The sequence below is a fragment of the Staurois parvus genome, unplaced genomic scaffold (assembly GCF_062004578.1).
Source record: "Staurois parvus isolate SC_StPar_1 unplaced genomic scaffold, SC_StPar_1.0 ptg000562l, whole genome shotgun sequence".
NCBI lineage: Eukaryota > Metazoa > Chordata > Amphibia > Anura > Ranidae > Staurois > Staurois parvus.
The window spans coordinates 1,645,803-1,660,924 of NW_028318358.1; the positions used below are offsets into that span (position 1 = coordinate 1,645,803).

The following is a 15,122-nucleotide window of genomic DNA, read 5'->3' on the forward strand; positions in this document are numbered from 1 at the left end:
GCCTAATAGGCACTTGGATCTTATCTTTGTCTGTCTCCTGTATTTTCCAGGACTTGCAATTGACCCATCACTGTGATGTGTAGCACCAAAAGAGAGGAGTGAGGACATTGGGTCAATGCCAGCAAATAGGGGTTGCTTTTTGCTACCCAGGGCACCAATGTTTTGGGGGTTTCAAAAGATGAAAGGGGTTCTGCCAAAATGTTGGAGTTGTCTGCCCAGAGTGAGTGGCAATTTTGTGTTTAAGCCTGAGTTTGTTTTATGACACAAGTAGACCTAGTCATAAAATTAGTAGACAAATTTCATGGTGCCAAAAAAATGTACAGTGTATCTCAGAGGAAGACTACATGAAAGCCCAACACCAGGCTACTAAAAAAAAGACCCCTTGTAGTGGGGCTATGCCTGAACTGCAAAGGTGAAGTGTTCATTTTGCTCTAGGGGAACAAAAAAGATTTACTTACCTGATCCTCCCAGCAGCAAGACAAGTCCCTGCAGCTTTTTCTCCCCCGCACTCCAGCAGTCTAGGGTCCCAATGTCAGCAACACCAAAACAGGGTCCATAGCCCTGCAAAGGATGTGATAACACAGAGGGTAATCCACCACCAGGGGAAGCACCAACTGTTGGGGGAGTGGAGGATCAAGCAAGTAAAATTGAATTTGTAGTTTTTGCAGGAGTTGGGCTTTAGGTTTCTCTAGTGTGTAAAAAAAATAAGATGTTTAAATGTGTTCTGGGTTATGTATGTGTTTGCACTTGGATCATTTAGGGCTCAGAAATTCTTAAGGTATTTGTAGCGATTAGATGATTGTTACTCAGTGTTTGCCAGACGGTCTTTCATGAAAATTATCTTTTTAGCATTTGGGTTGTGTCTCCATGTTGGACCTTTATCTGGTGTGTACGGCTAGCCTTATTGTGTGTCCTGACATTTGGTTTATTGCCTTTTTCAGGGGCTTCTGTTTCTTCAACTCTGTAGCCATTGCTGCCAAACAACTGCAACAGAGACTAGACGTCAGAAAGATCCTTATTGTGGACTGGGTAAGTTCTATATACATTTGTTTTTGTTTTTTTGCAATTTTCTCCCCTAGCTTTGTGTCTCAGGCAGAGATTGCCATCTCTTCTATAAAGACCAACTCCAACTGCATTTTTCTTGGTTCTTCTGAATTGGACAGAGATGAGGAAGATGCAGGGAAATACAGTGTGCAGCAGCTTCTACATTCTACAATTGTTTATAGTCTCCTACATGTACCTGGTGATCTAGGAAATTACACAGAGGTTTGTTAAAGAAATACATAGGCTGCATTTGCTCATTTCTTATTCAGAAAATGTAAATTACTCATACGGATCCAGTTATTTCGTTTACTGATCCAGGGAAAGTATTCTAATCCGGTGATATGTCTTCACTGACTACATCCTTGTTCTGGGCCAGTGACTCGGAAAGCACTGAACCAGTGACCAACAGAAAAAGAAAATACCTTTTTCAAAAAGGAAATCAGAATTTGTAGGCCCTATATTGTCCTCGGCAAAGCCTTTTTTGCACTTTTTGTAGGGGCTTGGAGCCAGGAGCGAAGAAAAAAAGCCTGTTCTAAATTCAGAGTTGTTGTAGTTGCAGCTTTACAGAAGGCTGAGGACTGTCTACCAGCCTCCATGTGACAATACTGGTGCTTGAGAGCTGATTCACACATGTGCAGTACGGATTGAAGTCTCACAGCTAATTGATACAGTAGTTGTTCACAGGTTCACGTCAGGTTTACATCAGGTTCAGGAAGATCTTATCTTGTTCAAACATATGTGGTTTAGAAATGGTTCCCATAGAAGTCAATGGTCTGTAATCCGCACCTGAACCAGACCACACTGCTCTGAAATTGGACATAACTCTTTTTTTTAAAACTGCACTAAATTTGCACTGCCAGTGCACTGGACATATGTGAACAGGTACCATAGGAATCAGTGTTTTTTCACATGTCATGCGGATTGGATGCAGTTCAAACCGCATCAATCTGCATATATATGTGAACGGGCATTGACTGTCTACTTGCCTCGTGACAGTGCTGGGTTAATTATTAAGCATCAGCACTGTCACATGGAGGCAAAAAGACAGTCCTCAGAGACAGACAGACAGGCTTTTTGTACCGGAAATAGTGTGAGTTGCCATCCATCACAGGGTTTTGAATGGAGTGGCAGGGTAGTGAATAGGAGTATATACGTCTGCATGGGTAAAGCACAGGTTTGCTTTTGGTGCCAATTGTGAATGCGTTGTATTGGTTGCAGTCTTGTGTTGTCTTATTTTAGCATTGTGATTGGTTGATGTACACACAGCATTTCCTTTTTAAAAAGCTAGAAAGCAGCAACTTTACTGTGCAAGCACACTTGCAATCCCTATCCCCCCTTCTGCAACTCCCTCCTGAGTGTCTGGCCACCCAATACTCTGAAGGAGTAATTAAATGTTACAGCTCTTTGGAGTGGGTAGGTGGGCGTTCTAGTCCCCCATGCCTTTTTTTTTTAAGCAAAAGTCAAGATTTTGCTTTTAGCACACTAAGGTTTCGTGGACCTTTCATTGAAGTAGGCCAATAGTTTGCTATTTTATTATTAGACATGTTTGTTTTTTTTTGCAATGGATAGGTCATCATTCCTACTTTAGTTTCCTGATGTATTTTTGTGCCATTCTTGGCACTGAGTCCTGTGGCCTAGTAGTTCTTCTGTAGAATGAGGATAATGTTTTGTCTGCCTTCAGCAACATGGGTTTATAATTTTATAATCCATTGGTGGTATGGCTACTGGTTTAGGAGTAACCATAGTACTTGTGTTGTGCTAGTTTGCAGATGACCTTGTCATTGTTTAGATCAGGGTTTCTTAACTAGGGTTCCTCCAAAGGGTTCTAGGGGTTCCTTGAGAAATGGGCAATTTCTGCCTCTACCACTAACACCAACAATCTCTTTAGCTATGTGTAATGGGGTAGTTCTTTCCAATGATCCAAGTGTAAGGCACATTCTTCCCACTGACCATCTCACTAATGTATCATGAGTTGTAGATATAATCATCTTTTGCAGGGGTTCCCTGAGACTGGAACTGTATTTCAAGGGTTCCTTTGTGTTGAAAATGCTGAGAAAGGCTGGTTTAGATGGTGGGGGGTATCTAGTAGTTGGCAATGGATATCTGTGTAGTTTGTGATGTTCTGTGACTTTGGGGCTGGGGTTTTGTTAAGTCATTGATTGACATGTCTTTGGAGGCACTGCAGCTCATGTTTTAAGATTGCTTATAAAGATGTGGTTACCTGTGTGCAGTTGTGCAAATCTTTTGAGGTCTTGTCTCTGAAATAAAGGCTCTTGTACTAACATAGACTATCAACCAATATCAAGATCTAGTTCAGAGCTTGATGATGGTGATATTGGCAAATAAATTCACATGAGCTTTTGTCTCTGATTTGAATGTTTTCCGTAACTATGCACAACAGAAAGAGAGACATTGTGGGATTTCTTTGTTTCACTACCCTGAAGGAAACCCAAACAGACAGGATAGCTCTATTTTCTTGGAAAGAACTTTTAACTTTAAAAAAAAATCACTTTATAAAATGGATTTGTGGGTAATTTACTTGGAAGATCTTTTAGCAATGACGAGACAAATGTAATTTGTTTAAAGATAAACCTGATTAACAGGAGTCCTTATTCACTGTTTATTGTGTCATCATTTTCATTACCAGGATGTTCACCATGGCAATGGAACACAACGAGTGTTTTATAGGGATCCCAATGTATTATACATCTCCCTTCATCGACATGATGACGGCAACTTCTTTCCTGGCAGCGGAGCTGCTAACGAGGTAATAACCATGTCCATAATGACACTGGCCTGGCAAAGCCTTCTTTTCATCATTAACCATGATCAGCAGTAATAAACCACACTGGCAGGCCTATTTAAAATGCTGCTGTAGGCAAAAGGGAAAATCAGTCAGCAAACTACTAATGCTTTCCAGGATATACTACCAGTGATTATATTTTCTGAACTGTGCCTAATAAGAATGGGTGGTGCAGGTGGGTGGAGTCCTTAAATCTCATCTACAAGCTAACAACATTGGCAGAGTGTAGGATCTTTGTGATGTCTGTAAGTAATGTGATGATCCTGCAATTGATTTCTGTTTATTTTGGGAGCCTCTGGACCCCGTAAGTACTCTTTAAAGCAGTATTAAACCCAAAAGCAAACAATAATTATATTGCAGCTTACCATTTCATGGATGCGATGGCTACATTCATTTTCTTTTATATGCTTTATTTCTTTTATTTTCTCCTGTGATTTGGCCATCAAGTCTTTTTTTTCAACAGAACATGCTGTCCTGCAGATGTGGAAGTTAGAGAGTTGAAACAAATAATTTACCACTGACGGGTGCTTACCATGATCAGCTTTTATTTATTTATGTAAAACCTTTATCCCAAAAGCTACATAATTTTTGCTGTTACTGCTTAAAAAGTAAGAGCTGGAGTTTGGCTTCAATTTGTTAGTGTATCTAAATCTGTTAGTACATCTAACACTACCCTCCCCCCCCCCCCAGACTGGCAATGCTGCTGTCCAAAGGTGTCTTTGTTGCTCCTTCTTTCAGAGTGTAGGCACTCTAAGGCAGGGAGTATTACTGGCCAAATCACTAGGTGAAAACACATTGGTAAGCTGCAATATATTACATTTATGGTTTTGGGTTTAATACAGCTTTAAAGAGGAACTCAGCTTCTGTCCATGCCCTGCTGCTGAAGCCAAGACCTGTCATCACAATTTAACATTCCAATATTAGAGCCTCTGTTAAAGTGCTGGATGCTGTGGTGTAAAGCACGCCGCCACGGTACTTGCCTGACTGCATTGTGCCAAGTGTAAAGTTTGGTGGAGGGAGGATTATGGTGTGGGTTTTTTGTTTTCTTTCAGGAGTTGGGCTTGGCCCCTTAGTTCCAGTGACGGGAACTCTTAAGGCATCAGCATACCAAGACATTTTGGACAATTTAATGCTCCCAACTTTGTGGGAACAGTTTGGGGATGGCCCCTTCCTGTTCCTACATAACTGCTTTGTGCACTGGTGCGCAAAGTCCATAAAGACATGGATGAGCGAGTTTGGGTTGGAGGAACTTGACTGGCCAGCGCAGAGTCCTGACCTCAACCTGATAGAACACCTTTGGGATGAATTAGAGCGGAGACTGCGAGCCACGCCTACTCGTCGGACACCAGTGCCTGACCTCAGAAATGCGCTTCTGGAAGAATAGTCAAACATTCCCATAGACACACTCCTAAACCTTGGGGACAGCCTTCCCAGAAAAGTTGGAGCTGTTATAGCTGCAAAGGGTGGGCCAACTCAATATTGAACCCTATAGACAAAGACTGGGATGTCATTAAAGTTCATGTGCATGTAAAGGCAGGTGTCCCAATATGTTTGCCAGTATGGTGTGTGTGTGTGTGTCTGTATATATATGTGTGTATGTGTTTATATATATATATATATATATATAAAATATATATTACTTGCAGAGGCACGCAAAGATATCTGCACTCCGACAGTACTGTTAGCCTGAAGACACCTTGATGTACCCAACAGCTACGTTTTGAAGTGAACTTTTGCTTTGCCCATGCACTTAAGCAGCATAGTATATTCTGATATTCTGTTCAAATGCCAGAAACAAGGAAAGAAGCCCTGTACAAGCTCAGAGTCAAAGCTTACACAGGACTGAGAACTCAGCCCCATGTGATTGTCCTGGGCCAACTGCCTAGCAACTGTACTGTCACACAGAACCAGTCACAAACTCCTTCGTACTTTATAGTATTGGGCATTAAGTTTGATCCAGCCAAACGTAGAGTAGTTATAATGTGCTGAATTCTTTAACCCTTGTCTGCAAAATAATGTCATCTGCTTGGGGGTGCCTGCTTAATGTCTTTATGTGCCCACATCTGTTGAATGATGACACTTGTCACCAAGGCAAACTGATGGCTATTAGACTTACAGTGGGCATACTTTTTCTCTCTGCATTAGATCTTTTGCAGCGTCTTCTTCAAATTGCAGACAGATGGCTTAGGAACAGTTTAGGACTGACACAGCTGATTACATGCAGCCTCTACTACAGAAGGGGTGCCGGGGATGAGGGCCTGAGAGGATTTTGCATTGTAAACAGTTTATCATCATCACTTTGATATTTTGAGGAACAAAGGGGTTTTTTTGAAAAAAAAAGGGGGAGGGAAGATGCAAAGCAGATGGGAAATAAGTGTTCCTGCCCAAAATAACTCCTTTGAAAACAACGTTATAAAAGTGATAGACAGAACACTTGCATTTTATCGTTTGAAGTCGGCAAGAGCAAGTTTCCTCTCCTGCACCGTTAACCTTTGCAGTGCATGTGGAGTCAAAGGCCTGAATATTGCAGCCATAACCATTTTATCTAGAGAAAATCCTGCTTGTTGCTGCACTATTTTGGGTGGCTGGCTTAATATGTTGAATGTTATTTCCTTACATTTTCCCAACAAATAAGTGATAAAGAGCTACTGCTTTCTGTGTAAAAAAAACCAATATATTTATAAGCGCTGATTCTTTCTGCTCAGTCTTACATTCGGACATCTGTCACATCTGTTAAAGTATATGGTATAGGCTCCTAGCCCTATTTTTATATGTAGTTTACTGAATTAGCAACGAGTGTTTAGTAATAATTATCTTATAATTTAGCTGTCCCTATTACTTGTCTCTATGCAGCTAGAATGGTCTGACATATTTGTGGGCTTGCTGGTGGATATACAGTGAATTCTAAGTTTGTTTAAGCACTTCTGTGGCAGCCTAGTATTATAAAGTGATATTAAAGGCAATTATAATAATAAAAAAAAAAAAAGTTACACTTACGTGGTTTTGCACAGGGCAGCCCCGAGCCTTCTCTTCTCGGGTCCCCCAACACCGCTCCTGTCCCCTCCCTCCTTTCTAGTGCCTGCCTTCCTGTCTGTAGCAAGCTGCTTTCTCTGGGGGTTCCCAAGCAGGCTCGCTCCCAGGCTGCTGCTCTGCATATCCATTCACACACAGAACAAAAAATCCCTATTTTTATTGAAACGATTGTTAGAAAGGGCAATTAGCAGTGTGCAGAGGTTTCCTTCGAGATTTCTAGCATTCACACACAGCCATGGCTCAGCCCCACTCCCTCTCTTTCCACATAGGCTAACTAGCTGTGATTGACAAGTGGCTCTCATACACATCATTTGTATTGTGACAGAACTCAGTTAAGTATTAGGGATGAGGGGGTTGCTGCACACAACATTTTTTTACCTTCATGCATGCAAGCTACAGTTGGGAGCACTCAGAATCTGGTGCAGCTGTGCATAGTAACCAGCCAACTTCTAACTTTGACAATAAAACTTGGAAGCTGATTGATTTCTATACAGAGCTGCACCAGATTTTGCACTCTCCAGTTTTAGTAAATTTCCCCTAAAGTGTAGATATCTGCTGTTTATTGCCCTTGATTGATCATGGACATTGTCTAACAGCCTGTAGCATACAGTATTTGGCTGTCTCCTGAAAAGTAATTCATGTACCAGGCTCAGCCACAGAGAGTAATGGCCATATTCATAGTATACACCCATTTTTCTCTATGGATAGACCATGAATAGTAGACGCATGCATCTGAGGTCTGCATTTATGGTTTGCATATTGGTCAGGGGGTCTAGGTGGCAGCTTATAGGCTGTGTGCATTTCACTTAGTCTTTTCCACATCCATAATGCAGCCTAGAGCAAGATATTCACTGATTTCAGGCACATGTAGGAAATCCTTTTCCCACATAATCCGAAACCCCACCACCCCCCCTTTTTTTTTTTTTTTTTTTAGTTTTTCATTAAATATGTGACTAATGGATATTTTGGTTATCTGTAAGATAAAGAAACAAAGCTAAACTGTGGCGGCATGATAGGTTAAACCCCATGTTTTCGAAAGAGCAGGGCCCTTGATCCCCTCATGTTTTTCATTGTATTGGTATTGTTCTGTCACATGTTCTGTCTCCCTTTTGTAATGTACAGCGCTGAGCGAACTATTGGCGCTTTATAAATACTGTATAATAATAATAATAATAATGTTTTCTTTTATCGAATAAGTGCCTTTTCCACTATTTAACTTGTTGCATTGATTTTCTTTCAGGTTGGTGCTAACAGTGGGGAAGGTTTCAATGTGAATGTCGCATGGGCAGGCGGTCTGGATCCTCCTATGGGTGATGCAGAATACCTTGCAGCGTTCAGGTAAGTCTGCTTTTGTCCTGTGCCCTCATCCTGTCCTTGCCCATCCCTTATTTTTCATGGTTTCCTGGCTCCTCTTCTCTGCTCCCACTTTTCACTCCTTTTCGTTTCTGTCTTTTCTGACCTTGTAGTGCATTATTAGTGCTGGTGGAATGTGCCGGATGAGGAGAGCTGGGGACTGAAGCCCTCTGGGTGTCCACAGTCACAGGTATTATTTGGGCAACATCAGTGCAGCCTTCCCTTTAAGACAACCATATCATTCTACACAGGACAGGCACAACATGAATGGCTGCAGAATAGTCCCAACCCAACACCCCTGTTCCATCAAACCCCCTACCAGTGTGCATCACACACAACACTTCTTATTAACCTTGTGCAGCCTTCCTTACAGCAAGTGGAATGGGCTTAAAATGTACAGCCATAGTGCCGTTATTTAAGGATTGATAATATTTGCATGGGGCCTACTAATCGACTGTGTACATTGTTTGGAGTGACCCTTAACCTGTTTGCTGAGAGTATAGCATGCAGCACATTGATGAGCAAAGTAAAACAAACCAGTGAACTGATCATTACAGCACTCTTTACTGCCAGCACCAGTCCACCCAGTCCTCTTTTTGCTTTCTGATTCACTGAAACTTGTTCTAGCCTCCTTTTCAGCTCATTTTGTCCAGTAATGGTGGTGATTTGCTCTGCTGTTTTACCTCTCTGCTCTTCTAGTGGCATTACTGTACTGTCAGCTTTACCTGCTGCTACTATAGTGGCATTACCACACTGTCACCTATACCCTGCTGCTCTTATAATGACATTGCTGTACTTTCAGTTATACCCTACTGCTGGTATAAATAGACTGTCAGCTATACCTTACTGCTGCTTTAGAGGTATTACTATGCTGTTAAATATACCCTGCTGCTTTTATAATGGAGTTACTGCACTGTCAGTTATACCCTGATATTACTAGTGGCATTACTGTAGTGTTGGCCATACCCTGCCACTACTATAGTGGCATTACTCTGTTGGCCATACCCTGCCACTACTATAGTGGCATAAATATACTGTCAGCTATACCTTACTGCTACTTTAAAGGTATTACTACTGTTAGCTGTACCCTGCTGCGACTCTAGCGGCAGAACGGTACTGTGCTCTATACCCTGTTCTTACAATAGTGGTATTATTGTACTGTCAGCTTCACCCTACCACTACTATAGTGACATTACTGTACTGTCATTTGTATCCTGTTACTATGCTAGTGGAATTGCTGTAGTGTTGACTATATGCTACTGCTACTCTAGTGGCATTACTCTGTCAGCTATACTTTGCTGCTTCTATAGTGGCATTACTGTACTGCCAGCTATACCCTCCATCTACTATAGTGGCATTACTGTACTGTCAGCTATACCCTCCTTCAACTATAGTGGCATCACTGTACTGTCAGCTATACCCTCCATCAACTATAGTGGCATTACTGTACTGTCAGCTATACCCTCCTTCAACTATAGTGGCATCACTGTACTGTCAGCTATACCCTCCTTCAACTATAGTGGCATCACTGTACTGCCAACTATACCCTCCAACTATAGTGGCATCACTGTACTGTCAGCTATACCCTCCTTCAACCATAGTGGCATTACTGTACTGTCAGCTATACCCTCCTTCAACCATAGTGGCATTACTGTACTGTCAGCTATACCCTCCTTCAACCATAGTGGCATTACTGTACTGCCAACTATACCCTCCTTCAACTATAGTGGCATTACTGTACTGTCAGCTATACCCTCCTTCAACCATAGTGGCATTACTGTACTGCCAACTATACCCTCCTTCAACTATAGTGGCATCACTGTACTGTCATCTATACCCTCCTACCACCATAGCAACATTACTGTTTTTTTTTTAGCCGAACCCTTTTGCTAGTCTAGTGGCATCACCAAACTGCCAGCTATAACCTGCCCTTGCTGTAGTGTTATCACTGAACCATCATCCACACCTTGCTGCTACTATAGTGGAGTTACTGTACTGTCATCTATACCCCACCGCTACTATAGTGATTGTACTGTACTGTCATCCATGCCCTGATTCTATTAAATTAGCATTATGTTTGTTAAATCTGTACCCTGCTGCTGTATAGTTGCATTATTGTGCTGTCAGCTATACACAGCTGCTATTACTGTCAGCTTCTAGATTCATTCTGGCCTGTCTAGCCATACACCACTGTCAGCAAGTATAGATTAATGTTTTAAATGCAGAAAGCTACATCTCCCACTTTTGTTTAATAAGCAGTCATGATATCCATCCAACAACCATCACACATTAATCTCAAGTTTTCTTCTATGGAAAGAAACATCTCTGGCATTTGGGTTTGCCTAAACAATCATTTTCTTCTGATAATACCCAATAATCTTTGCAAAATATAAGGGATTAAAAGAAATAAGCTGCTCTGAAGTCCCACTGACATGACACTAAACTTCTAGAAGTATAAAACTGGGAAGGAAGGAAGAAATGAGATTAAACAGTTGGAGCTAGTTTGCTTTAACCGACACAAAAGACCGGCTAAATACAGCTGCTAGTCAGGTGCTTGCCTTTAATCTGGTACCAGCATACCAGCAAATATGATAGCTGGACCACATATGCTTTAGGACTCTTGCGCACAGTACTGATGTTTGAGTATCTGCTTTTTTGGACGTGATTTCAGGCGTTTGTTTTGCGCGTATTCGCGCCTATTTATGCAAGTTCGTGCATTTGCGTGCGCAGTATGTTAGGGAAAATTCAGTAATGCTTATGCTCATATGCGTGTATTTGCATGTGGCATACATTAATGACCAATAATGTAGATTGTGCTATTTTCTTTTACTGAGGATTACGTGGCACTTATTTACGTGCCTGTGTGCACAGGCACATTGTAAATAATGGGCTACATTTTACCTCAGTAAAAAAAAAACACTGTACTGAGCTTATTCAAGCTGCAGTATGCAAGAGGCCTAATATGGTCACAAACTTCAACCTTCTGGTTTTCACTTTCTATAGTAAGACAGCTTTACAAGTTCATCGATCACGTTTCTTTCATTAGATCAGGTACAAGGTATGGGCTTTCAGTTGGAGAGCTTTTGCATGTTGCATTGTGAACCACAAGTTAATCTGCCATGGTGGGAGGTCCCATTTGCACCACTTGACTTGTTGCACCCCAAATACGAACGTAACATGTAAAATGAGGCAAACGGTAGAGGTGTTGCCTTTAAGTAATTGTGCTTGTATAGCATAGCTCATTACTTATTTAACATTTTCTGTTTACAGTAAATGTACCTGAATCATAGCAGTGAATTGACACTTAGTGGCCAATTTATAATGGAGAGCCGATATCAATATGTTATACTCTTCTAGGTTACACTCACTTTACTGTTCCATGATTTCTGAAGAGATAGTTATGTGATTTTGTCAGGTCACATGACTGTGCTTTCCTCCTGGCTTTTTTTCCCCTTTAAATTCAGAAAAGTAGTTGGGTTTGAAATACTAAAAGTCGTGGAGCAATAAGCACGTTTTAAAAGCACTGTCCTTTCTGTCTAGTATTACTGCACAGCAGTTATGTCTTAGGGCTTACTTACTCTTGCTTTGACTTCACCGATAATGTGTTATCTATGTTACTACCTACTTGTCTACAGTGCTTGACCTCTGTCTTTCATATGCAGAGAAATATGGGATGTTAATATAAAAGCAGATGTTATGCACTCATACTAGCAGCATGCAATATGTAGCCCAGTTAAAAGAAAATTCAGGGTTTTTTTGGCATGAAGTTCAACTTTAAAAATATTTCAACTTTGCCAATCACGGTTTCTTACAACCTCGTACAATTCTGAAGATTTTATAATACTCTCATCCTCATTGGTTTAAATCTTAATTACTTGCGATCTAAAGCAGTAACAGATTTTAGAGTGCAGTTGCAACATTTTTGGCCAGCTTTAGCTCTCCAGTCATCTACCAAAAACTTCTAAAAATGGATTTCAAGGGCCATTCCACCCCAAAAAACACGAGTTCTGGTTTTGGTAAGTTCAGGCAAATTGAATGACTGTGGCTCCTTTTATCTAAGTGGCAAGTTCCGCATGAAGATCTTTGAGCTCGGATGTCTATCCAGACCACCATTGCTGTATAGTTAGCCACCTCCATTGAAGTTGTAATTTACTATGTCATGTGGAGGAAACAATAGAAAAAGTGAGACCCCCCCCCCCCCCTGATTCAGCAGATAGTTCCTGGATATGGTCAAGGTGCCCTGGACTCTCTCTCTAAGGTAGGGAGATGAAAGGAAGTGGTGACTGGTTCAAATTGCTGAAATATCAGTTCTGGATGAGGTGATCCCTTTAGGACAATGCACGTCTTGTTTCATTTTTGTTGACTGCTGGTGCTATAAATCTCAGTTGTGAATGAGTTAAATGGAATTTTTGATGTGACTGTTGCAGCGTCTTAATTCTCTTCCACATTATGAGATTGCCTCTTCCTGCCCAGCAGCCCCCTTCCCTCTATTCTACATCTGGATCCGTTTTACATGAAAGGCATTCTATAAATAGGTTTTCTGCACAAAGAAAGCATGATTCCGCTCACAGCTTTACTTATTTCCTTGTTGCTGCCTTTCATGAAGCTCCTTGCTGATTATTAGATTGTCAGCTCTACATGGTAGCCAAGTGACAAGTAGTGATGGAATTCATATCCAATCATTTTATTGAATGGGTCACCAGAGCAGTGTACAGAAAGCAAAGAGTTGGACCCGGAAATTGATTCATAATTGAAAAGCGGAAGGTCTTTTAAGTTGGGACTCCCCTGTCACTTGAATATAGTGAAGCCAGGTATTTCAGCACTGTATGAAATATATGTGTGGGAATGGGACCTGTCAGTTTGCTAGAATCAGTTTAGGAGACTGACCTTTCATCTGAGCTTATCAATTAATACTAGTTTGCTAGAGCAAATGGTATTTGGGATTTACGTATCAGTTCCAGTAAAAACCATTTCAGTTATTGGTTGATGCTGGAGAGTTAATTAAGGTATTCCCTTGATATTATGTCTGAATAAGTGTCATGGCTATTATAAGGCGGTGCCACTACCATCCTCCCCTTTCCCCCATCATGTATTATTAGTATGTAATTAATTAATTATTGACTGAAGTATTGCTTTTAGGTGGGCTAACCTTTTAGGGTGCATGTACTCCAGGTTTTGCATTGGAGTTGCTTTACTTCTCTATAAACATTGATGTGAATACAAAAGCAAGTCAAAGTACCAACACCTTGACCTACAGAAAGGGAAAATCAAAGAAATTGAAATATGTCAAAGCATCTCAGAAGCTTCTGAAAGCGTACAGATCCCATAGGCTAACAGAAGCATACATCATTTGACATGTTTCCAAGTCTGAAGTCTATGTACACAAACACTTATGGTGTTAGCAAGTTATACTTGTGTACTTGACTTCAGCTATGTAGCGTACAGACTGGTGCACATATCCACCAGTGTGGAGAAATAAGCTCCTGGGAATTTGTGGGATGCATATGGACAGTTAGGCTTTTACTGCTCTTCCCTAAGGTACAAACAATGGGATATGGAAAAGTTGTGGTTAGTAAATAATCCCTAAAGTTGAATTCCAGGAATTTAACACTATAGTTTTTCTTTAAGGCCATCACACTAGTTAAATGTAACAGTTATATTCTTATGCTGAGCTTCATTATTTTTTGTGCAGATTAGCCTGGAGCAAAAGCAAGCTATTAGTGTATAACAATATGATACCAGAGGCAGCTTAGCTTTGTTTTCTGGTAAATTGTGAATTCAATTGTTTAATTGCTAAATACATGTTCTACACTCAGCATGTCCTTTTTTCCTTTTATCTCTTTACAGGACTGTGGTGATGCCAATTGCTCATGAATTCTCTCCAGATGTGGTCTTGGTATCAGCTGGTTTTGACGCAGCTGAAGGACATCCAGCTCCACTTGGAGGATATAAAGTGACGGCTAAGTGTAAGAGCAGGCTAGATTTTGAGTTCTAAGATATAAATGATAAAATTATTTACTTTTCAATTAGATCCTGAACTCTTCCTTGCTTCTGTGTTTAGGTTTTGGTCATATGACACGTCAACTTATGAGTTTGGCTGGTGGTCGAGTGGTCCTAGCTTTGGAAGGTGGCCATGACTTGACAGCAATATGTGATGCCTCTGAGGCATGTGTATCCGCTTTATTGGGCAATGAGGTGAGTACAGTGTTTCACCTGTAAATATTCTGTCTATGGTAGCAAATGCTGTGCTGCAAGCCTTCCAGCGATCAGAACCAAGTTGTCATGTAAAAAAAAATGTGCTGAAGTGTGCTACTTTACTCAAAAATGGACACTGTTTGTTCCAAGTATCCTGGGTCCATCCAAATAACCAGAAACACTACGCAGGCGTCTTGGTATGCTGGTATGCCATGCGGGCCTGCTGATGCATTTCGAAGGGGGTTCCTGCTTTTTCAGAGCTTTGAAGAAGAAGGGATCCCCCCCTCTAAATGAGTCAGTGTCAACAGGCCTGAAAGGCATCTTCCCAGCACATCAAGTGACCTACATAGTGGTTCCAGTTGTTCTCCATTTGGCTTTGTGTGATGAGCCATTTGCTTATGGTGTTTGTGAGTATAATCGCCTATTTTAATGTTTAATGATTTGGTGATATAAGTTAATGTGCCCTCTGTTTGTTTGTTTTTTTACACCAAGCTATAATTTTTTTTTAATTCTTGTAAGCATTGGTACAGCTTGGCAGTTTGCAGAAAATCTAAACTAAAGTTGGTTTGCTTCTATGCCCACTGAGGACCTTTCAAGTCCTTCCTACCCCTCGCTCTCTATCCTTCTCTTATTTTGAGAGACACTCTATTCGGCTGTTTTCTCCCATTTCTTCAAGGATTGCAGTCATCTGTCA

The 15,122-nt window shown here is 41.0% G+C and overlaps 1 protein-coding gene across 7 annotated transcripts in view; it reads left to right on the top strand.

Moving 5' to 3' along the window:
• The window catches only part of HDAC7 (histone deacetylase 7), a 424,630-nt gene that overhangs the window by 395,989 nt on the left and 13,519 nt on the right, over positions 1–15,122 (top strand). For 6 of the 7 annotated variants that reach the window (XM_089691382.1, XM_089691381.1, XM_089691379.1 and 3 more), the window contains 5 exons: positions 942–1,029; positions 3,692–3,811; positions 8,121–8,218; positions 14,081–14,199; positions 14,295–14,428. In XM_089691382.1, the coding sequence (XP_089547508.1) occupies positions 942–1,029; positions 3,692–3,811; positions 8,121–8,218; positions 14,081–14,199; positions 14,295–14,428 (559 nt within the window). Of the gene's footprint in view, positions 1–941; positions 1,030–3,691; positions 3,812–8,120; positions 8,219–8,346; positions 8,424–14,080; positions 14,200–14,294; positions 14,429–15,122 lie in introns of those variants that run through there. The other variant, XM_089691384.1, reaches the window with a different exon arrangement.